General features: G+C 41.1%; 1 protein-coding gene across 6 annotated transcripts in view; it reads right to left on the reverse strand.

Moving 5' to 3' along the window:
* rbms3 (RNA binding motif, single stranded interacting protein) overlaps positions 1 to 26,461 on the reverse strand; it is a 288,253-nt gene that overhangs the window by 110,732 nt on the left and 151,060 nt on the right. For all 6 annotated transcript variants that reach the window (XM_028596575.1, XM_028596576.1, XM_028596574.1 and 3 more), the window contains 2 exons: positions 26,157 to 26,215; positions 10,528 to 10,619 (listed from right to left, as the gene is read on the reverse strand). In XM_028596575.1, the coding sequence (XP_028452376.1) occupies positions 10,528 to 10,619; positions 26,157 to 26,215 (151 nt within the window). The remainder of the gene's footprint in view (positions 1 to 10,527; positions 10,620 to 26,156; positions 26,216 to 26,461) is intronic.

Raw genomic sequence — 26,461 nt, forward strand, 5'->3', positions numbered from 1 at the left:
GCAGGTAAAAGATTCTCCCCGCCATCCCTCTTTAAGCTCCTCTCTTTTTATTTCTTCTGTCCTCAACATCAATTCCCTACCCTCCATTGCAAAGCAACAGAATGTGCGTGCCCACTAGGGTTGCACGATATTGACAAAAAGTGATATTGCGACATTGATTATGAATATTGTGATAGATATTAATTATGATATTTTTAAACATATGTAAAATTACAAAAGTTATAAGAAAACGCAAAATAGATTCATAACAAAAACACAAGGTTTATTTCAACTGACCCTTTCTGATTCTGATTGGACTGGTACAACATGAATAAATAAATAAATAAAGAGAACAGGTTGCTTCTCTGATTCGTTCACTTACACTGTCACTCTGTCGAAATATGCACACACGTGGTACGCTCCATAGGGTTTGTCACGTAGTGGACCCGTGCGCTGACGTGCACTAACATGTGCATGTGGCACGGTAACTGGCCAATAAAACATGATCATCATAGCGTTTCAAGGGGGCTCTAAATCAAACACAACTAAGCCACACAACTAATCCACACAGTCAATGCTCCACAAAATAAACTAAATATTGCATACTTATCGCAACACTTTCAATATAATATTGCGCAACGTGATATCGTGATAACGATATTGAGTCGATATATCATGCAGGGCCAGAGGTCTCGAGGCCTAGGCCCCTTCTGAGCTAAGATAAACTATGTTGACCATGACTTTTTAGATCCCTGAGACCAGGCGGAGATCTCTCCTATGTTTCTCAGCAGAGCAAGAAATGCCAGAGAAGCATTTTCTTCTTCCAGTTATCTCTTTGACATACAATAAAAGATATAAATTGGATTAAAGCCTAAAATTGCACATCGTACAAAGAAGATCATTTTGCAAAATAAAGAGTGTTTGATATTTTGATGTGAAATTTTGTCTCTTTATCTATCTCTTGCACGGCTGCGTCCACACACTCACACGCAGAGACTCATGGGAGCAGTGTCAGTGAGATGAAAAGGAACCCGATACTTAGGCTTTGCTCTTCCTCATTAGGCAGAATGAGGGACTATGTTGGCGTCAGAGAGCCGGTTCATCAACCCCCAGCAGTACAGAGCCCCAGCCCTGATCTACCCTTCTCTGCCTGGACTTGCTGCTCCCTCTTCCTGCAGACCTCTCACATATGGTTGAAGCCAGTGGAAATGGAAACCAAAGTCAGTGTAATTTAACATGGCATGCCAATAGAATTTGTTAAAGAGGGTGATAGGGTGCAATGGGGAAAGAAAGGTAAGGATAGAGCGAAAGAGAAAAAACTCATAAGGAAAGTTGTAGTTAATGATATGAGGACAGCTGGATAAAAAGAGGAACAGGTCTCACAGTCTTATGTTATGCACTTCTAAAAGGAGGCTATTAAGTGAATAAAATTGAAATTATCTATATTAATAACCAGAAACTGCTTTTATCGCCTTGTTTTTATTGATAGGAAACACATTTGTTATATATATATATATATATATATATATATATATATATATATATATATATATATATATATGGGAGTGAGCTATTTATGACACCCCTGGTTCCTGAAGTAAAAACCATTTATTTCTCCCATATGCAAAGTTAAATCATCAGTTCAAAAGATTAAGTTAAAACATATTTGGGTCTTTGATAAAAAAAAAAGACTTTGAAAAATGTTGAGGTAGAGACCCTGATCACTGAGCTTAAAGGTCTGTTACATGTGCTGCTAACTAAAGATAAAGATTCTGGGTCAATTGTGGGTGAATTCAGCCACAAAAGGCCGTGTTTTGAATTCGCTACCTCTAACTGGCCTCTTCTCATGGGTATTGTAGTATTTAGACCTGTCCGCCATGCCAAAATTACGTAAAAACACAGGATTTCGCAGAAAGAGTGTTGACCATAACCTACACATATGGGATCATTACATCATCTATGAGTCCTGTGTTTCTATGTTTGGTAACATTGAGGATACCGTTTAAAGAAACGATTGAAATGGGAACACAGAATGGGGAAAGACACTTCTGTAACCAGCGGCGGCACCTCCCTCTTTGCAACTCCATTGAAGTGCAGCTATGTCTGGCAAAGCTCTCCAAGTGTGAGCACTGATACAGGTTCTGATCTGATTTGCCGCAGCACCCAGAACTGCCATTAAATATGATCTATGTAGAGTGACTCTCAGTGCAATGGGACTGTGGACTCACACAAGCTTACAACTGGATGAAAGCAGTAGCTTAAAGTTGGCATACAGACTTAAGCTGCTGCAGTAGAAGGGTTGTAATAATTAAATAGAATACTCTGGTGTATTAAAGATGAATTTAGGCCCTATGCTTTAATAAAGTCACTTTGAGTGTGTACGATCACAAAGTGATGTGACTGCTAATAAGTACTTTGTTCCTAAAAACATGTTTTCACAGTAACATACAGACAACACTTGATTTACAAGCCTATAACAATGTATTAAGGACAGGAACTGTATATCTCAGTTTCATCATATCTTGCTTAAAATTAAACAGCTAATAATTTGTGAAACATGACAAATCTTCTGTTCTTGTCCCAGTGAAATCTATTATATTCGTTATAAGGATTTGACAAATTTTGTTCACTGTAGGGTTGTCAGTGTCACGCTTTTCGGTTTTCTTTTCTCAAAGCATTTTTGATGTCTTGAACTCTCATATCCTTAGTATCAGAGATCATGCACAGAACACACAAGTCTTTGATATCCTAGATTTAATAAGAAAAGATAACATGTCTTTTGTATTTAGAAAGGTCTTTACAGATTGCTACCTTTGGCCACTTTTAGATCATAGCAATACAGCCACTATACCAAGTGATTCTGCACTCTGCTACTAAAACTCTACCTGTCAAATCAGTACCTCAAATCTGCCAATATACTGTAGACACTGCCAATCTTGCAGTTTTACATCAGTAAAATGAACACATGAATGAAAAATTTAAAAGCATAATGGCCCTAGTGTTGCATGACCATCTAAATAGTGGATTACAAAGACGATACAAACCATCAAAATAATATCGATCGTCATTTCTGTGTGAAAGCTTTCAAAGAAAGAGGAGCCAAATATTCATTACAGCTGCATTCTCATTCAATGCAAATACAGAATGCAGCGCATCCTTTGTGACACCGTATCTTTGCATATAATCTAATGATTTACTGCTTTTTAGATACGCTCTGTGTGTGAGCAGGTGTGTCATTGTCTTGCCTCTTTCATTTGGCTTGTATCATTCTAAGTATTACTAGAAAGTGGAAAAAACTGTTTTTATTATATTTCTGAGGCCAGGCAGAAAGAAACTAGGAAAATAGGATTCATGAGTACCACTCACAGTAAAATTACAGTTCTTCAGAGGATAGAGGGTAAGTAGCCTTGAAGTAGTATTTCTGACACATAAAATGCAATAAAAGAGAAGATGCTCAGCGTTCTCTCTTTATGTACATTAACAGCCCGCTGTCATAGCCGAATGGTGAGAAGCCCAATACGGTTGTTGAATTTCAAAAAATGTTGTTGCACCGTGACAGGATTGTATAGCAGAGGTAAGTTAGCATGGATGGAGGGATAGATGGTGGGAAACAGGGAGGACTGGCATTGAGGAATCTAATCCCAGAGTTAATTGGTATGACTGATGAAGACAAATTGAAAATGGTCAGCTAAATGAGGGAAGAGAGGTTGGGTGAAAGAGAGGGCTCACTGTGTAAGTTGCACACAGAGTTTAACACTAAAAGGATATTAGCATGAGCAGACAAACACATACAGTAGATAGCTAGAGTGAAATACTCAGAGATTCTGGTGAGGATTGCTGTTCAGGTAAACCACAGTAAGCCTGTGGCAGCGGGAAGTGAACTCATACTGGTTAAAGAATGCCCTAAACATTCTTGGTGAAAGGTTTTCCTTACCACTGAATCTGCACCATTGATTTTCCAATACTTGCATCTATTCACAGGTGGTCTTCTCAAGGCCAGCTGAGTAACTGAATGCAAAGCGTTTCACCTGGTCTATGTGCGTCAATGTGGAGTGTGGAAGCCTGGTCCTTTGAACACCGTCTCTGCGGGGCCTGCTAATTGAGCCAGATCAATTCACAGAGACGGCGAGCAGGTTGGCACAGTTGCCACATCAAAGAGATTCTAATAACAGCACACTATGGCCATTACTAAGCCTGAAAAAGCCATATTTATGTTTGCTTCAAAGCAAGCATTGCAGCATTGAACATACTGAGAATGCAGGCATCCACTGTTCTTTTTCAAGCCTACAATTTAGACACAAGGCCATTTTGGAGCAATTGGGAACTGGCTATTCACACATGCATAATTACAACCACACTAAATTGTACTTTAATTAGATGCCTTTTTTGCTGCTTCAGTGGAAACCAATGAAAACACATGCAAAAAGAGCCTAATGACAGACTGTAATTGTTAAGAAGAAATTGCAAGGATACCCAAATGATTCCTCTATGTGTGTGCTAAGTTTCACACAGCAGCAGTCATACCACTCTATTGCCAGTTATCCCTTTCCCTCTTTCTCACTGCCCTGTCTCTGCCTGATAAGTTTGTAACTTTGATCATTAGTGCTGGCCTGTCTCCTGCTGTACAGGCTGTCTGAGGTGACATTATTGCTGGCAGGCCTCTCACTCGCACCTTCGAGCCCTCTCTCTTTCCGCAGTGTCTCACTCTTAACTCCATTTTTCTCACACTTCTTTTTTTTTTGCTTCATCTTTTTAGTTTCACTCCAGCTCGCGCTGATTTCTACTCTCTCATTCTCGCAGCTCGGCACGTCTCCGCACTGCTCGGTGAAATAATTTACCGCATGCAGCGCTTCCGCGGATGATTGAAGCGTAATTAGACGGCAGAGACAGTGGAAGCCAACGGAGGTGCTTGGGAGCCGGTGCTCGTCAGATGGCCCGTCTCACTCTCACTGGCTTTGCCCTTCAAAACTATCCCTTCTGCAGGAGGAGCAGAGAGGGGACGGTATGCTCAGCCCGTCGCAGCAACCTGTACTGAAAAAATGTGGCACGTTGGCAAGTGATTCTATCATTTTTATGAGTGGGATTATCTCACTGCACTGCAGATATTTCCAAAGAGTCAGTAAACTCAAATTTAAAACTTATCTGCTGATTTATTGAAAGATGAGAAGAAGAAAGAAAAGAGGCATGCAGCTATGTGTAGTGAAAGCATGATTAGCAGCTTTGTGCTACAGAGTCTCTCAAAGCTATACTGTCACAATGGCAGAGCATATAAAGCTACAAGTGCTTGTTAAAGGATAAAACTATGAGTGAAGGAGTGAAAGGAGTGAAGTATATACACAGTATGCTTATGTGCTGACTAGAATCATTTGGATACTTACACGCTGTATTCTAACGTGGAGAATGGTCGTAAAAAAATATGGAAGGAAATGAGCTGCTGTGAGTGACGATAATCATAAGGATGCCCTTGTCAATGGCAGCTTCAGGGGGAAAGTGCTGATCACCACACTGTGTTCTGACACCATTTGCTTCGCGAACAGCACTGCGGCGGATGTCAGAGGGGAAATGGCATCGCATTCAAGGTGGTGAACATCAAACGGAGAGGTGAGTGATGCTGCTGAGTGAGCACTTGTACCCCCAAAGTCTGTCCAATTATACCGCTGTATTCACAATACAAATTATTTCCCGCTAGATTCTCACCCAGATTGAAGCAATGCTTGGCTTCGCTAGGCTAGCTGTTGTCAGCAACCAACTGCAACAGCACTGTCAGCCATCCCTTTGATTATCACCCAGAGGTCACCCTGTGTTGAGCCAAACCTTGGGCTCCTGGGTGTCAATGGAGCTAAGACGTCAGAGGAGTCACCTTTAAAGGATAATAAGAAGACTGCTGACGGACTGCAGACCACCCAGAGGGGGATCCGTGCTTTTCACATGAATATAAATGTAATATTGCCAGGAAATCTTTCCCATGAGAGGGGAAGAAAAAGACAGCAGAAGAGACGGGGCAAGTGAAAGGGAGTGAGAATAAATGAGAGCGGGAGAGTGCAAGAGGACTGAACACTCTGGTTCGTTTCACACCGTTAAACCATCTGAAGCATCCGCTGGTGACTACTGGTTGATGGGCCGGTGCGAGCACTGTGTTATCATAAACATTTGGGATTCACTTCATGGAGGCACTTTAATGATGCTTTTAGCATAATTTTCACACTGTAATGTGAAGTGAAGGGCAAGCAGCGCCTTTCTGTCTGCCTGTAGCTTCTGGGAACCTTATAAATATTGGCTATTGGAATGAGGATGATGGAGGCCCACTGCATCCCGCTGCTTAAACCAGGGCATTGGTGAAATCTTTTCAAAATCAATATCATGACTTTGTTTGACTCCTTACTGATAATAAGCATGGTTAATTGAATAACATTTCAAAGTAAGGGTAGTGTGAAATTTGTTCATTTTAAAATGTTCTTGTCTTTTACTGAAAGAATATAAAAAAAAAACATATAGTGAAAGAAGAGAAAAAGAATAAATGAAAGACATATTTCACATGTCAGGATTCAAAAATAGAAACAACTAAGGACTGTTACCTTTAAATGATAAAACATTAAAATAACACAATCCACATGCATCTTCATGAGCATCATGGACTTCCTGGTCAGATCCAATGAAAGCAAATGTCAGCTCCAAGTTTATATTGGCCCTAATGTCTATAGCATCACAGCAGGGTGTACATTATGAGAATCCATAGGATGTTAGAGTTGTTTTGCTAATTCTAAGCGATCCACACTGAGAAGAAAAAGAAGAGAGTGAAAATAAAAAGTAGAAAAGGACAGCTTTGTTTTCATCCGGGCTGTTATCAGCAGAAGCCGACTGCAGCGAGAATAGGGAGGGATGATTTCCATAAAGACTGGCTGTTGTCTGAAAGCAAGCAGCTGTCAGGCGGAATTACCTCTCCGACACAGACACCACAATCGAGGGCGCCCTTCCCATAATTCAGTCTGATTGGCTCAAGGGGAAAATGGCAGCCTGTGGAGAGTGAGGCGAGCGGCTGGTTGACAGGTTTGCATCTGTGAAGCTAGACGCGGCGTTTACCTGTTATTATTCTGTCTGCTCAACGTGTCAGTTTTCACAGTTCGGAAAGCTACCTGAACAAAGTGACATAGAGAATAGAGTCCACGGTGTGAGGAGGCAAATTTGTGCCCCCCCCACACACACACACACACACACATACATAAGATGTAGACCAAAAACAATTGGTGCAACAATAGTTTGTAATAAGTTATCTGTCATTGATTATTGAGATAAACTGCTATGATTGACCAATTTAAATTTTTTGTGAAATGTAATGGTTTTAGTTTTTTATGAAACAACACCACTAACTGTTTTGCTATGAAACATCAAACTGTTTGCCACTGCAAGGCTATAATAATAGTTTTGGTAAATACTCTTATTTGCCTTTTTGCAAAATTAGATGAGAAGTTCAATACCACTCTCACGTCTTGGCTCTAACTATAGGGCTAGATCTGAGAGGTGATTAGCTTAGCTTATCTTAGCATAAAGACTAGAAATAGATAGCTAGCCTGGTTCTCTCCAAATTTCAAAGCACAGCATCTAATAAACACATTTCCTCCATTTGTTTAATGTTCAAGCATCCAGTCTTTATGCTAAGTTAGGCTAATCACCTCCTGGCTATAGCTGCATATTTAGAATATAGAGAGTGGCATCAATTTCATCACCCAACTCTTTGTAAGAAAGTAAATAAGCACATCACCTAAAATGTAAATGTTATATTTTTGTTATAATACAATTCCACAAAATAATGCGAACACACACACACACACACACACACACACACACACACACACACACACACACACACACACACACACACACACACACACACACACACACACACACACACACACACCTATGCTAAGTGCTCTTATCTGTGACTTGTGTAGAGGTGAGTGACAGGAAGGGAGGCGCAGGGGGGGAAGTGTCCTTTAGGTATCTTAATTATGGCTCCTCTCCTCCCTCTCGCTGTCACCATCCCCGGGGGAGGGCAAGACAAAAGGAAGGCAATGTTTCATCTCTGCTGCCTTGGTATTTCAAATTCCAAGGGGAGTAAGAGGAGAGAGACAGCAAGGTGTTACATTGGAGGAAGAAGAGAAAATCAAGTGACGCTTCCCTTTTCCCTGTTTCTCTTCTTGCCTTCTTTGCAGCTGTGTTAAGTAAGGCACCTTAATAAAAGCATTTTAATGGCGTCAAGGCAGGGGAAAATGCGTAACTTGATTACTGTGACAGTTTTATTTAATGTGCTCAAAGCCTCTGGCTCTGACTTGCTATTCATGTATTACTTTGTCAAGGAGATATATATGTGACAAAAGGAGCAGAGGGAATGAGAGAATGAGGCTGAATGCTCTTGTTGTCGAAGTCTTCTGTGGTGTTAGCAATCATCTTTGTGATTTACACCTTCCTCAATGCGCATCTGGGTTTTTCATCCGGCCCCGCCAGGGAAATGCTGCGCCGCCATGACAGAGAGGAGGATGTCAGAGACACCTTGGCAGGTAGGCAGATACAGAGACGACCTGCTGTTAATTATTGATGTGAATAAATTGCAGTCGTTGAATGTTGGGCAGGGAAACACATGGCAGATATGAATACAAATGTGTTTATGAATGCATGCATGTAAAAAAGATGGCAAGAGAAAATGACATTAAGTAAATGGTTAGAGAGAGGGAAAAGGGGGCACGGTGGAAGAGGAGGAGCCTATAGTGATGGGAGTGATACCTGGTAAAGAGACATTAGAGAGATGTAGAAGGAGTCTATAAAAGCAAACAACTCCTTAATGTCTCTCACAAGTGTGATAAAAGCACAGAGCTGTGGCACAGAATGCTGGCCTTTCCATTTGTGTGAACAGAACAAGGGAACATTCAAAAAACAAACTATTATACACAAATGCTAATGGAAAAATTTGTGAATGTGCCCACACGCACACCTATTCACACAAACATTCTTAAAAAGGTCAGCTCTTTTGTTTGGGGACACAAGACCTCTCTCATGAAAATATTGACTGAGAAAAGGGGAGCAATGCAAAGTGTGGTCTTAAAATGAGATGGGCAAAGAGCACGGCTTCTTATCTGTATTCTGAGAGCCTGCCCTCTTATAAATATTGGAAGAAGGACACTGGTGGGGGGAGGAAACGGCCAAATGGTGCATTTGAGAAATGGCACACCTGAGCACCGCGTGGAATATCATCTCCTCCTGTCAGATTTCATCCCATTTGATCAAAATAATTGCCACCTTCATCATTATCATCATTTCTGTCATCTTCACTGGCGCCATCGCCATTCTTCATCTCATCAGGGCTTTTTGGGCTTTAAGGGGGGCATTTCTGGATCAGATCAAATGCTGACCATCTCGTCTGAGAAAATCACCCTCATAGTCATCATCATATTGATTGCTTTAATACTACTGACATTTTGTTCACCTATGGGCTGGTACAAAAATAGCCTGGTTTAGCCATGCAGGCTCGTCTATCTTAGATGTCTGGAGAAAGGGCCCTGCTGTGCTTGAGTCTATGATGATTCTCTCTGCAGCCAGCAAGGAAATGAAAAATATAGAAAAGAAAAATGAGAAAAGGACAGCTGCTTGCCTGGACTGAGGATCAACATACATTTAACAATACAACTGATGTTCTCATTCTGGCACCACAGTTCTTTTGGGGTATAAGTTAACTAGCCAGTTTACAATCTGCTAAAACTGACAGACAGCCAAATTGGCAACAATCAACATTCAGTCGCAATCTTATTAATATACGAGATTCTAAGGTTAAATGTGTTTTTACTCTAAGCCATGCCTCTCCATGTGTGTCTATGTCTTTCAACCTGGCTCCATTGTGCAACTCACTGGGGCCCTCTTTGTACAACTAAACAGGCTGTCTCATCTGCTTCCACTTTAGCAGGCTAATAATACCGCACAACATAGGACAAGCGGCTGGTCAAACTTCAGTTACAGCAGGGCCAGCTAACATGCTGGCAACCAAGTTGGTTTGCCGTGGAATAATGCCACACACACACACACACACACACACACACACACACACACACACACACACACACACACACACAAACACACAGCCTCACACACACACACAAACACACAGCCTCACACATAACAAAGTCCATGTAGCCACTTGAAACAAAGGACAACATGCACAAGCAAAGTCTTGATACTAGATTATATGTGACATGCACCACAGTCGCCTCCCAACTTGTCATATGGCCATACAAACGCAGTTACAAGCTCACATTCATGAGTCTTCTTATATTACAGTGAACACGTTTGTCATTAAACAGCAAAGCTGTGCGGAAAATGACTTTCTGTGAAACTGTGTTCATGGACAAAACCAGTTTTGGGGAGCTTTTGGATCCAACAATGTTAATTAAGTGTTTTAAGTGTACAATATTAAATCCATGGAGGGAGCTGAACACATAACAAAGTGCTAATGATAATGCAAGAGGAAGTGGCGATGCTAACTTGTTTTTAAACACCCCTTACCTTGGCCATTTGGGCCTGCACCCCGGTGGCTTTGAGAGACGACACGGCCTTCTGTGCTGCAGCTGGGCTGTCAAAATCCACAAAGCCATAGCCTGGAGAAAGAAAAGAAGAGAGGGAGAAAGAGAAAGAGAAAGAGGAAAAAAGACAGGCATTAGTAAGAAAAAAAGAAGGCAGATGACTAACAAGGAGAATGACAGGCACTTGGTAATTGTAGCAGTAATAGGTTGGTAACATGACTACAGAGGCTGCCAGTTCTCATATCTGGTGAGCACTACATTGTTTGATAATTAGCGACACTGACGTTCATAGGGGGATGCTATGCATCTTAATAAGTAGCATGGATGAGCGATTTAGTAATAACAAACCCCGGCACCCTGCCCACCTCCACACATACATTATGCAAACACACACACATACACACTTTTGCACAAACAAAAACAAAAAATAACTGAGTAGCGTGCAAATCAAGAACAAAGATGTAGGACTGTTGTAATTCTGTTGAAGAGACATTCCTATTTGTAGTCTAATGACAATTCATATAAATATGAAAAGTCCATAATTGAAAGTCCATGATTAAAGAAATAATACAAACATGTACACACTCACATGCACAGAGAGCTGGCCAATTAATTCTCACTTGTTCAGCCTTTTGATTTTTTAGAGACTGTTAATGGCTGGCCCACATTGCGTTCCTCAACACCCGGCATATTAACACAACCCCATTTCACAGCCTTCGTAATCCTCTCCACGGTAACAAATCTCTCAAAGGTTGACAGCATAGCAGAGTTGCTGCCATTTCTCTCTGTCTTTCTTCAACTCAATCTCTTTAACATACACATAAACACTCACTTATATTTTTCAACATAAGTCTTAGTTCCTTTCTGTCTCTAAAACACTCTCTCTCAATGTCTCTCCCTCATATTCTTACTGACATTAACAGCCACCAGCCCCCATCTGGAAATTCATCACCGGAATGAAATCTGCGTCTGTGATTTATGAGTTATTGTGATCCCGACGTTCTCCGGGATGTATCGGAGACGGAGGTCACGTCAGTGTTAATTAAAATTTTGGTGGCGGATTAAAAGCAGTCAATGGTGCCCTTTGATCCACTGTTTCAGAGGGAAAGTGTAATTAGAAAAGGATAATGGGTGTGAGGTGGGAAGAGACTCGCTGCTGTGGTTACCACATCGTGTTACAAACGATTATAAACTAACATGCGTATGAGCACGCGCATGCACACAAACACGTAACACTGTGTGTTTTTCTCTGCAAACATCTCACTTTCTTAGACGTTTGAGGTGTGTGTCTGTGTGGTGGTGGTGAGGTGGTGGGGGTTGGGGTCATTTTCCTGTCGGATGGCTGTGAAGGAGTGTGGAGTAATGTGAAAATCATAACCTGTGGCGGAAGAGAAATCGAGTGCGAGGACTGATTAATGGCCAGCTGTTAGAGTGGGGCTGGGAGGGCCAGGTCTTTAATTGTGGAAATATGAAGAGCCAGAGCAAAAGGATTCAAATACAGGCGACAGTCAGACAAACTGTACCCTTTCTTTAAAAATGTATTATTTCTTAAAAGAGACTGCAAGTAGACAGTACAGCCAACCATTTTGTTACATTAGTAAACCTATAATTTAATCAGTATTTAAAGAAAGCAAAACTTGACTCCCATAAGAGCAGCTTGTTAAAATGTATTTTAATATGCAGAGTCAACCAAATAAAAAAAAAAATCTTGCCTTCAGTGGTATCTAGGCATGCAGACAGTTGTCTGCCTCCTTCCAAATATAATGGAGGTGAATTGAATTTTGGCTGTAGTGAAACTGAAAGCAATGCAATGCTTTTCAGAGACTCCCCGTTACTGTGGATAATCCACAGACCATGCTGTGAACAGTTTTCATGGGACTTCAGTACAGATGGGTCACAAACTACCTAACTACTAAAATAAAGTGTATTTGTAAGATTTTGGGCCACCACAAACTACTATAACAGCTTCAATGTGCCCTGGCACAGACTGTACATTCGCTGGAACTCTACCGGATGGATGAACACTTGTTCTTCCAAAATACATTTCCTCTTTCCGTGTTTTTGATGATGGTGATGTAGAGTGCTATCCATATGGAAATTATTTTTGACACTTGTTTCCCTGGCGCTCTTAGTGGAGTGTAATCTCCAACTCCCCTGCTGTCTGTAACATTTGAGCAAGGTCCCCTGTTTCGCTATGAGCCTTTTTTCACCATAGGCATATGCGGAATAAAATAAATTGATAGATAAAAACAATGCTGTTTTATTTCCATAAACTCATCGAGCCTTCTGGAAATAAATTTTTTTGTCCAGTAAGTTTCGGTCAGTCAACTGAGGAAAGTTTTGTCTGGCCACTATCCTCTCAGCTGCTGAGGACAGTTAAGTCCGAATGGAGGTCGGCATTGCTGACGTCTCACTTTCCCAGTAACATATTGCTCCAAATTCTACCACAGGTTTTTAGTTGAGATCTGGTGACTGTGAAGGTGATAGCATGTAATTAACACCATTGCTATACGCATTTCAGAGACACCTCCTATGGAATCTATTTTATATTCACGGTTTTCCCTTTTAATTTATCACATGTCAGTGTTTCTCTGCTCACAGTAAAATGGAATATCCAGAGTAACAGGCCTAGTGTTTTTGGACAATCATGTGGCTGTTGAATATTTTAAATGCAATTTTTCAATGCTGTGAGCACCACAAACTAAATTCCATTCACACTGCAATGGAGGCAGAAAACTCAGATATGGATCCCTCCAAACATAATTTGGGTGAACTAACCCTTTAGACACAGTGAAAACAGATATTGCTCTTTAGATCGAAGAACATATTAAAAGCAATTTAAGAGAACCACACAGATTGTTACTGAGGCCCTCTGGGTGATGGCTGGTTCTCTTTAATAATCAGAATATTCCAATGCTGGATACCTGGGACCCCCAATTACAAATTTAATATTCACTCCACTACCACCTAGAGTGCACTTATCAAACATTCAGCAGGATGAGGATTTTAGAGAATGCTGACCTATATTCAGACAGCGCTGAATAGAGAAAGAGGTGAGGGGAAGGCGGAGAGAAAGAGAGTGAGAAAGAAGGATGTGTAGGGTACAAAAGAAAGGCAGAGTTAGGAGGGGTCAGCTAGCTGCCTCCAGTAATAGATCAAGTTTGCTCTTCCTCTGTTTAGTTATTATAGCAGATATATGCATACAGTAATTATTCTATAATGTGGAATGTTTGATCTATAGCCACAGGGGAAAATTGTTACTTGTTTTGCTGGAAAAGAAAATAACTGAGAGACATAAAGACAGCTTCAGTCTCTAGTTGTGCTTTTATCAATCAGTGTGACAATCAGTTTCAGTATTAGAGCAAGGTATAGGTTTATACATTACTTTTTAGAAAGATTTAGATTATTAAGACATATTTAGATTTGGTATTGGGTTTGATTTGTTCCCGCTTTTTGTTTGTTATCTACCGCAACTTAAGACCTTTAATATTCAATATTTGGGAGAACCCATTGTGCTGTTAAGTTTGCATTTCATTTGGATATCAGACACTTATAAGCCTAGCTTGCTAACCTTATGACTGTCACAGCAGAACGATAAATAAAACTTTAATTTATCCTTTCTGTTAATTACAATTTGGACCAAATAAGTCTACAGGTTATAACAAATACCAAGTGTGTGTAGTACTGTATATAATGTTACATTTTAGTCTGTGCCAGCTGATAGTGTGTGAGGTTAGCCTGATGGACAGGGCCAAACTGACACATCACATGAGGGGGCGTGTTGGTTGATCAGATTCAACCCAGGCATTGCAGGTGTGTGGGAGAGGAGATTCAGTTGGAGATTTCTTCTGGCAGGAATCACCGAAGCGACACGCTGACAGTTGCAAACCACACGCTTTCTACACAGAGAAACACTTTTGAAGACAAAGACTCTGAAAGACTATTCTTGTTTCCCACAACACAACTTTGGTAAATACACTTTTTAAAACCTGAACTACAACAACAAGGAAGAACAGGCCTGGCCCGGCAAGGATGACGACGAAGGAGAGGACGCGGAGCAGTGAAAGCGGAACCACCGCCACTTGACAGGAGGAGAGACCGGCTCCAGGCGAATTGAATCAGTGGCTGGGTGAGTGAGTTTAACACAACACAACCCCTCTTAGGTAGGAAAGTATCCCTCACCCAGGCCAGTTTAGGTCTCACTCTCACGTTGAATGCAACAAGCAGGAAAAGGAGACAGGCGGATTAATGTTACCGGCTAGGCTAGCCTTTAGTAGCTGTGTGCCTTTGTTATACAAGCCCAGGTTAGCTTAGTGTTTGTAGCAATAATGATTACATACAAAAATGAGTTATAATTTTCAGTTTTGACTTTAAGTTCTAAGACAGTATAAGCACAGTTAGTTAACTGTTGTATCAGGATGATTATCCAGGGTAATGGACATTGTTTCTAGGAAAGACACTTATCTTTGTCTTATTGTATACATGTAGACACATATACAGTATATTATCACCTGGCCAAATAAAAGTAAAACTATCAGCATGGCTAAAAACCATCAGAGGTGGGAGTGAACTGGCCCTTTAAGACTATGTTTGTATACTTTATAAAGTGTGTACAGAATTACAAGGTACTGTGTCTATGGGTGTGTATGTTTGCAGGTGCATACTGGTTAGTCACTGAGCAGATTAGGTTGTGAAGAAGTAGTAGGGTCGGGAAATGTTACACTCAATTTAAGATTTAACACACACAAATGTGTCTCTGAACCCAAGCACATGCTGTTCTCGTACTGTATTCAGTGCGGGTCCTCTAGTGTTACCATCTCAAGTGGGATACAGAGGGCAAGGTGTTGCTTTGAAGCCTCTGCAACAACACAAACAGCCAATCAATAGCTGTCGCTTAAAAGCAGCTCAGCCGATAATGCTGTGCAGCTGCACACTAGTGCACGCACGCACGCACGCACGCACGCACGCACGCACACACACACACACACACACACACACACACACACACACACACACACACACACACACACACACACACACACACACACACACACACACACACACACACACACACACACACACACACACACACACACACACACACACACACACACACACACACACACCTCTCTCTGAGAGGAATAAAGAGAACATGAGCTGCCATATCATATTTCCTGGTCTGGCTCTAACAGGGAGCCTGTCAAGATAAAAGGACCATCTTCAATCAGTTACTACAGGATGGTGCTATGCTACCACTGCTTTTACTCTACTGTAGCCCCAGTGACTGTGCTTGTATGAATGTGTGTATGAGGCAGGGCGCTCCCTAACATAGTCCCCCTGTGGAAGTTGTAGAACTACAGTAGATGCCACCTTGGGCTCCGCTCCACACAAAAGTCTTCAGTGGAGAGTGGAGATAAGGGACTCATTACAGTACGTGTATCGACGTATCAATCATCCATGCATCATTCATGCGCCGTCAAATTATGCTAATCCTAATTACTTCTGGGGAAATTACCATTTTTTATCTGCTAATAGTCTGGATTGTTTGGGGTTTCCTATCCACTATATCCACCGCCATTTTCCCCAATATTTCCATTTTTCACATTCTAATATTCAGTGCTAATGATCCCATTTTGCACAGCATACAATGGAATAATAATACCCTAAGTATGAATAATGAATCAACGACAAGTCACGGAGCATTACAATGGTGTACGGAGTAAACAGTGTAATTGTTTACGTCCTTGTGAGTCATCAAGAGGAGTTTAGAAGCTGCTGTTGCACATGGGTGATATATCATCATGGTTACACGTATGTTAATAATTCGCACTTTGCATGTGTAAAAGTAATTATGGTTAATGGAGGAGATAGATGCGCCAAACCATGGGCAAATATGCATTAACAATGCCTGTAATATGATTCTTATGATTCATAGTACAGCCGGTAGTACCGCATCACATCCATAGTACAATATGTGCCTCGTTCTGACCTCGCTCTGCCTTCCAACTGCACGTGTACAAACACCTGCATGTGACTACTAGCTTTTTTGTATTTCTTTATCTGCGCATGAATAATGCATGTACAGTAGTATGTAATGCTGAAATAATATGTCAATTTATACATTTGTTGATCAATAGTAAATTCATAGATGAATATTTTGATTAACTGTGTGTCATTTATCAAGGAAAAAAGCCAAATATACACTGGTTCCTGCCGCTGATTTGTTGATCTTTTTTCGTCATTTGGTCTATAAAGTGTCAGAAAAGAGTAAAAAACTAGTTCCGAGAGCCCAAGATGATTTAAATATTCTTTTTTTTTGTCGACCAACAGTCCAAAAACCAAAGATATTCATTTTAAAATGAAACTTGAACCAACAAATTGATTTTTTTCCCAGAGATAAATGACTTAAACAATTACTTGATTAATAAAAGTGGTTGATGATTATTTTTCTGTAAAGTTTAAGGCTGTTTCTCTTTTTTTATATCACTGTAAATTGAACACAAACAATCTGAAGCAGTCACCTATAGGGAAATTGTGATGAGTAATGTTCTCTATTTTCAGAACTTTATTAGACTGATTATGTGATTAATCCTATAAATCACATAATCATAATAATAGTTATATCAAATAATTGGTGATGTCATTCAGATAAAAAGAGTATTGTTTGTGAAATCCTTACAGAAACAATTCAGAAAATAACCTACATATATGAATAAAAAGGAGCCGTTGAAATATATTTATTGCTTGTACATTTATAGATGTCTTTGGTCAATTTGGGGGTTTGACCAGCCCTTCTGCCCTGCAGGGAGGGTAGGTGGGTGGTGGTTTTGGGAGGCTGCGGTGAGCTGTGAAAACACTGAGGGAGGGGTTTAAATAACAATATGGCATCCATGACTAACTGCGGCCAAGTCAAGACCGCCTTGGTCACACTCCAAACCCAGAGGAGAGCATCCTCACTGGGATTGCATTCCTCTGTCCTCCTCCATTTATCCTGCACCACCAGCGGCTGTCTGATGATACATTTTTGTGGCTATACCCTCTACTAAACCATGGGGTGGTGTGTAAATGTGTGTCTGTGTCTGTGTGTTTGTTGAATGGGTGTGTACAAATGCCTGTGTGTGACCTCCAACTTTCGTGTTTGTGTTTGTGCATGGGAGCGTACGTAAGTAAACAGGGGAGGATCATAAATCTATCTTTCAGTCAAAGGATCTCACAGAGAAACATCTGCAATGCATTTTGCGTATATAATGTTGCATATTCAAATCTTAGCTTTGGCAAAGAGCCTTCTGACCACATCACTGCTGTCACAGCATTAACACCACAGAGAAGTGACAAGTCAAAAGGCGACAATTGCCCAATGATATTACAGCCTCATCTACATCTGACATCCTATAAAATAAACAACCCTGTTTCCATCTGCTAACACAGCTGCAACAGCTATTAATCCACATAGTGTTTCTGCACACATGAACCTAAAGAAACATCAGGGAGTTGAGGTCAAATTAGCAAAAAGCATGCAAGCACAAACACATGAAATGTTGTCATGCACCCACATACTGCAGCTCTTCAACTCAAAATAAAGATCCCTCATTTACTTGTCCAGTGTCACCTTCCTGTCTGCCTGGTGCTTGAAGACAATACCAATTTGTTGCAAAATAACTCTCAGAGGGCTCTTCTATATTAGATACAGGCGAGGAGATAGTGGTACAGGCAATTAACTTATCAACCCTGCAACATGGATTGATAGCTAAGGCAACTGTCTTGGGCTGAAGCAGCCAGGCTATTTGGCTGTATTGTATTTCTTGTCATCTTCTCCCGCAGGTGTAGAAGTGTCCTCTTCAGAGAGCTGCAGTCGGGATCTGCAGAGGGCAAAGAGCCAGGGCTTAGGGCCAAAGGGGGCCACTAGCAGCTCATTGTGCCAAAGACAAACTGAACAGGAGGTTGAAAAAACAAGTCCTTCACCCAACATCTGAGCAAATGTTACAGATTTCGGAAGTGATACATATAGTTGCAAAAAGATTGGATGCACGTAAGGGATGAAACTGTTTAACATTAATGCAACCCTGATGCTAGCAACGCATGTTCTCCTCTGTAATTCGTTACATTGTCTGCTAAATCACACTGTAGAAAGTGTCAGCGTGAAGCTATTCTGGTAACACTGAAGCAGGGATTATGTGAATAGATGAACATTTTTACAGGTCGAATATTAAAGTATTGGGGATACAAGATTATCTTTACAGAGCTGAAGAGATATTCAAAAAACAATAGTATTACATAAATGCATATGTGTGTATGTGTATATATGTATGTAATATGTATGTGTGTGTGTGTGTGTGTGTGTGTGTGTGTGTGTGTATATATATATATATATATATATATATATATATATATATATATATATATATATATATATATATATATATATATATAGTATATAAGAATATATAGTCTATAGCAGATCATTTTGTCTCCTACACAGATATCTTCATTCAGATCTGTAAATGGCGGTACAGAACCCCCACATAGTTATCTCAAAGAACACACACACACACAAACACACACACACACACACACACACACACACACACACACACACACACACACACACACACACACACACACAAACACAGGTTAGAATGTCAAACAACCTTGAATAGCTGCTCATTTTGGTACTCTATGTGAAAATGCCACAAGCAATATAAGCACATTTTAACCGAAAGAGCTGGTGCAGTCCTTCTTTCACACTTCTCTTTCACTTCACCTGCTGTATAGAAGATCCTAAAATACCTCCACTCCTATCATTCCAACTATACCTGGAGATAACTAACTTCAGACTTCATGCTTGGTGCCATCTTGGGCACCAACGTGTTATCCCCATTTGAGCGACAGATTGCAATAAGCAATCACGTCAGGTTCTCGGCCTGAAGGGGCCACAAGCAAGACAAGGGGACAGGCTAAATATTTGAACAAAGCCAGATCGATGAAAGTGCCTTTGGAGCATAGACAAAAAATCTCCAGGTAGAGACAAACATTAAAATCCTAAAAAAGAAGTGTCCCATTCCTCTGAACAACTATGCAGCGCATTTCTTTTTCTCCTGCATCTGTTAGTCATTCATGAGGAACGGTCTGGCCGCCCCTAGCTAGCCTTCCTCTTCATTGCAGTTATGATTTATGCCTTCCTTAACTAATCGAGGGTATGATCATTAGTCAGGGGATGTGCAAGGGGCTAGGACCTTGGCAAGTCAGTGGAAAGCTGTATCTCTCACTGTGGTTCCACGGGTTAGGTCCCCAATAAGAGATTACTGGAGGTACGCCCCTTCACCTTCCACTGGTGCCCTCTGAGACATTAGTCAACAAACTAAAATGGACTTAACCAATGACTAGAGAAGAAAGCCACTGCAGTGACAAACATCTGTAACAGATATTCCCAAGAGTCGGTTTTTACTTTGTTGTAGTTTATTACAGATCTTTCTGTCTTTGTTTGGATCCAGAAGACAGACAGTCAACAATAACTCTCAAGAAATGAACAAATCCCCCAAATTAGCAATTAATCTGTGTGCAAAAATGTGGTTGGGAAACCTTGGTCCATTTTGATGAAATTCTGTGGCCCCTGGGTTTCACCTCACCAAGACCTCCAGCGCGCACACACACAATCATTAAAACACACACACACACACACACACAGGCGAACAACAACCACACTGCATGCAAAAACAGCACAGGAAGTGGAGGGGGTACAAAAGGTCAGAGCCCAAGGAATGCAGTGCTGATGGCCTGGCTGCTTCTATTTACGACAAACTTGGCCAATCAGATGTCTACTTGGTAAGGAGCCAACTTGTAACTTACTGGAATGGAGATTGTGGGGGGGAATATGGAATGAAAAATATTTTTTGTGTGTGTTTTTGTGTGTGCATGTGGTTTGAAAGGTGTGTGTGTGTGTGTGTGTGTGTGTGTGTGTGGGGGGGGTTTATGCTAACAAAGGCTGCGGGTGTTATCCAGTAAGGTTCTGCATGCTGAATCTGTCCAAATCAATGTGATTATCCCTGAGCTATTGCTAATTAGAGTCATTAATACGCAATGCAAGTAGGAAACGGCAAACGCGTTCTCTCCCTTATTCCTCCAACCGACCTCGCCTCTTTCTGGAATGGCTTTTAGGGAACTGAGGCATTTGGAAAAGGTCCGTTGTTGGCCACATTTCAGTCGAGATTCTCATCTGCACATAATTCACTTTCAAAGGGCAGAGGGGGCGGCAAAGAGAATCCTTAATTGCGCCGGCACCGTGTACAACATAGACAAATGTTTATATCTCAGCCCTCTAATGAAAAACCAATAACGGATGCAAAAGCACTCTCTGCCTTTTCTTCCCCCCCCTCTTCCTTATTTTTCCCAGCCCAACCCAAATACACAGATACACATGCACATGACAATGAAAAACAGACCTTTTTGGAGAGTGTCACCTCATTCATCAATAGCCCTTATGCTTGGAGTCATGCAATACTCCACGCAGGCACTGATGCAGCAATAAATCTGTTTTTATAGAATGTAACATTGCCTATATTTCTCCATTAGGCTGATCCTGTGGTAAGGACATTGGATGCTTCAGATTGTAATGGTCAACCTTCTGACAGGCTTTTAAATTGCACCATACGGAGTGTGCATATGCAGCCTAGCTAGGCAAAATGGATTCAATATTTAAAAGGATTTCAGCGTGTCCACATTTAAGGAACAGTATGCAAGAGCATTCTGCTGCAGATTAATTATAACAAATTTTCAGATGAGTATTCAATCAAACATGTTGCTTTAATTTTTACAATCAAATGTTTGGATACTTTGAATTTGTTGGGATAAAATAGGAAGTTAGCCTGTTTTACATCAAGTCACCCACATAATAGAGTAAAGGCGACAGTAATTCTTTCAAGATGCAAGTTTATGTAATGCCCTTGTGAGTTTTTAACATCCTCATACAAAATGGATGGCAAGTTACAGGGCAAAGAAATGAACAACAACAAACTGCCGAATACACAGCCACAAGAGACTATCTTCTCATCTCATCTATCTCCCACCAGTCAGTGCGGTAGTCCGTTGCGTCAGAGTGCCAGTGAGGCCGGTGAATCCCGATGCAGCCTTATCTCCCAGCGACGGAGGAGGAAACAGAGGCCCTTTAAAGGGCTGAGGTCATTTCCTCTGCCTCCGGGCTCTGGCAGGAAAAATAAAATGTCTCCATTTGGTCAGCCCTGCTTTATTTCAAATGCCGCCGCTGCCTTTTAAGAGGCCCTTGTGGGCATGGATGGCAAATGAGCGGTTTTGGGTTCTCGCAATATATTCCTTTTCTTTCTCCCTCTGCCATTCTCAATCCCCAACTCTGCCTGTGATGCAAACCCCAAATCTCTGCTGGATTTCTACTGTAAATGTAAAAGTGCAAAGATGGATATATAGACAGACAGTCAGTGTATGAGATTGAGAGAGAAAAACAGAGACAAAAATGGAAGGAGAAGCGTTGTAAGAGTGCGGAGGAGCATGAGAGAAAGATGGAGAGCTGAATGCCTCCTCTTACCCAAAGCGCTTGACAGCCCTAAAGCCCTTTATATTTACTTTTTCTTACAATTTCTCTCTGAACTGGGCTAGATCCAAAGCATGTGTGTGTATTTATTGGCATGCACTATTTGTATGCAACTATTGTACACCCTTGCAAAAGTACAAATGTGTGTTTGTGGGTGTGGTACAAATGTGTGTGTGTATTTGTGTGTGTGTGTGTGTGTGTGTGTGTGTGTGTGTGTGTGTGTGTGTGCACGTCTGGAAGCCTGTAAGTGTGTGTCATAGAGTAAGGTAGGGAGTGAGTCAGCGTTGGGAAGCTAGAGAGGCTCATTGAAAGGCCTGCGTGGTGCGGTGGTGGAGGAGAGCAGCCAGAAAAGGCAGACAGGCAGGCAGCACACATGCTGTGATGTTAGGAAGAGGATGGATAGATCTGTTGCATGGCCACTGCTGCTGCAAGAGCCTAACACACCTAAGGCAGATGGATGGGGAAGAGTGTGTGGGGGTATGATTAGTCTTTGTGTGTGTGTGCGTGTGTGTGTGTGTGTGTGCCCTTTGTGTTTCAGTGCGTGGGAGAGGGGTATTACATGGTCTTGGTGTGTAGTTTTTGTGATATGGTACTTCAAACAGGGCTTTGCAGCACTTGCACACACTCGTCTGCTGAGAGTGAAAGGTATGGATAGATGTATGGTGATGGGGCAACAATGTGTGTTCATGTTTGCACGTAGGAGCTGTAGCTGTGTTGATTTATGCTTGCATTCACATCAAAATACACATTTCCCTAACACCTGACCTGTCAGTACAGAAAGCGCCATCACTGTGTTTCTGCTTTTTTTCCACAAGAGCCTACACTTCCACGCTCACTATTCCATCGCACATATCATCAGTGATCCATCTTCCCATCATCTCTCTCATATTAAATTTCATTCTTTTTATTATCTTTTATAGGTGATTTATCCACACAACAAATACAGAACTTCTGCAATAGAAAGGCAGTCATCAACAATTGACATTTAAGTATTAAAGAATAGTGACATTCTACTAAAGTCTAGTATATAGGTAGAGAGTGTATGTCAGGGTACATGAACATACAAATAGGCATCCCTACAGTAGCTGTATAATAATTTGGGTTGTAGGCTCAAGCTGCGGTGGCCTCTAACTTGTAAACCTGTGCACTAATGGTTTAGTTTAGGGAAAGGATCCAGCCTCTTTTGTACAACTTTTGCCAATAAGGAGATCATCCACGAGATCCTGTAAAACCTCCATGCTGAACTAGGTAGATGTTGAAATATAGCAATCGAACAACGCTTACTCTATATGGGATCTAGATGTCTAAAAATGTCAACAATCCATTTGTTTAAAAAAACTTCGAGGAAATCTACAAGGCTGTGTTCCATGCAGAGATTTTCATTGTATTTAAATTACATATACTCCAGATAAATCCTTGCTGCAATTTCAATGTTTAAGATTTTTTATAAAATGATGTATTTCATTGGATTACAATGCAACAAATCATGGATTGCCGTTTTGCTGACATAAGCTATCAAATGTTATAAGTGTATCAGATGCCAAAACATTAAGGTTTATAATAATGTGACACAGGATTTGACAAATCTGGAAAATTATTGCATAGGCGATCGCTTGGTCATACACCATCGATATTAAAATGTAATCTATCAACAATGTGTGCTTGTGAATATCTGATTGGCCAAGGAAGCACCTTGCCAGATGAAATCATATTGCATTGTGGGAAAAGTTCAGACAGTTTCAACTTTTTTGCTGGGCAACCCTGCATTGTTTTGCTAGAGCCCTTTGCTGTGTCGGGTTAGGATTAGGACGTATTGAAATGAATAACGGGGCTGCGTTTTTTAATGCAGTGCTCATGTCAATATGAACACAGCCTAATGGATCCCGTAATCAGTAGTATACAGTAATACAGTATAATTACACCGTATTATGAAAATCATATATTTGTGAACAGATTTTAGGATATATATATATATATATATATATATATATATATATATATATATAGTCAAACTATACCCAAAGTTTTTCAATCAAAAACTGAAGGGGACAAAAAATAAAATAGAGTAGAGAAGTTAGTCAGCGAGTATGAGATATGTCCCCCTCTTTGTTTTCCTTTCTCTCTCTCTCTCTCGTAGAGATGACTGGTCCTGACCTCTTCTCTATCCCATTTTTCTCACGTTGTTTTTGGCAGTGCGCTCACTGAGCTGAACTAAACACAAATAACACAGGGGGGAGGAAAGGAGGTGGAGCAGGAGAAGAGACTGGAGGAGAGAGATGCTCGCTGAGTGATGGTGGCACAGCAGTGATAAGCCGGCGTCTGACATTTAAACAAGTGTCAGGGTCTGGGGGTCAGATGACTGGAAACAATGCGTGACTAGATCAGGGCGATGTGTCGATTTCACTTTGTTACCGGGAGCGCAGACTCACGCCGGCTCATCAGGCTTCAATACACCTGCTTGGCTCGTTTATGCTTTGATAACTGCTCACCTCTATAGATAGCGAGATACGTAGGGGAAGTTACATAATGTTGAGTTGTAGCAGCTGAAATATGTTTTTGTGCTGTGTCTTTTCTCCTCTACTTGTCTATCAAACACCAAACTGTAATTTCCTCTTCAAGGTTACTCAGTCCTTCTCCTCACACTCTTACTTCCTCTTTGTAGACATCTTCCCTCTGTCTATCTCCTTCTCTTTCACTTGGTGCAGAGCGGGACTCCTTTCCACTCATAAAATAAAATACTTTTGGTTTTTGGCATCTCAGCAGCACTGCATTCCAGAAGGGTGACTTATGGGAAACATTGTCTCCCACACAACACAGTGCTAAGCTGGGCTGATTTTTTTCTTCTGCTGTACTTAACTTACTTAAGAGAGGTATAACTTGTGATGGAGCCCAGTGTATTTCTTCCATCACAGAAATTGAAAGAGGTTTACCTCACCTGTAGTTTTTTCCCTTTTCCAAGCTTTACCTCCCTCAACTCTGTCTTTCTCCTCTTTAATCCGGCCTGTGCTGTGTCCTTTGACCTGTAGATACATCCTTCCTGCTAACATGCATCCAGTCTTGTCTTTAATAGCCTGTATGATCATGATCGTATCACAAATAAGGACCTGTCAAGATAATCAACCCTTTTTTTCTCCCCTCTTAAAGGCAGAGGTTATTTTCCTCAACATTTTGACCCAGAGCTTGCCCGGCAGGATAAACTCAGGTGAGGAGCCGGGTTAAGAAGGCAGCTTCACCTTGAAAGGCCACACTTCAGAGCCCGGGAAACCACAAAAAGCAATTAAAAGTATTGATGGAACTTCAATAGCTCTTAAACAGTGCTGCCAGACACCTTGGGGCAAGTAGCACACTAATCTTTTTTTCTTCTTTTTCTTATCTATATCGCTCCGTTCTCTCCCTACCTCTTTTACTCTTTCTTCACTGAAGATGAAGCTGGTCTTCATTATCAAATGATTGCACAAAAGAAACTAAATTGTGTGAAATGTATAGCCATGCAAGGCAGTTGGCTGACGTAAGGAAAGAGCCAATACTCCACGAACGTGAATGTGACAATGATAGTAAATCTAATCCCAGCTACCTTGTCAGCCCTCCAATTGGTGAAGTATGTGCAAATGTTCAAGCATGTAAATGTGTGTGGTATGTGTGCTCAAGAAATAACTTTAAGATGAGCCAATAATCTTATCGCTGCATGTGTGCACCATTTGCTGCGTAGGCCCTAATGAACTTTTCACAGAAACACACCAAAAGATTGTCTTCCATATTACAAAACAGGAAATTGAAGAGGAGACGGGGAGGGGCTGAGACAGTGGCTGCTTGCCTGCTTATTCTCTGAAGCCGGGCAGTGACATCTAAGAGCAGGTTGTTTACCCGAAGCATTCCTGCAGTGCTAAGCCAGCTGCTCGCTAAATCACTGATTTACAGTGCACAGCTTCCTCGGCTGATGTCTAAATTTACAGCTTGGATTGCTGTTCCCCGTGACAAGACATAGTCTTTAGAGTGATAGCTGGTGCACTAAAACAAGGTGGGTGTACAAGACAGACAAAGTAATGACTTACCTTTGCACTGGTTGGTGTTCTTATCCAGAATGGCCTTGGTTGACACTATTTTTCCATACCTGTAAAGACAGAGAAATCAAATTTAGTGTTTTCTACCTACAAACCTTTGACTGGCGGGGCAGTTCACCAAGATTGCCATCCCATGGTTAAAGTAGATATCTAATGTTCCATACTTGCTGCCATGTAGTTCCAACTAGCATTTGCAAAGTCACACAAATATCAAAAGTCAATGGAAAGAGAAATTACTTGAGGTTAATAACATTATGTTTAAGGCTGACTAAAAACGAATATGCAGCCCTTTGACA

Source organism: Perca flavescens, chromosome 14, assembly GCF_004354835.1.
Source record: "Perca flavescens isolate YP-PL-M2 chromosome 14, PFLA_1.0, whole genome shotgun sequence".
Classification (NCBI taxonomy): Eukaryota; Metazoa; Chordata; class Actinopteri; order Perciformes; family Percidae; genus Perca; species Perca flavescens.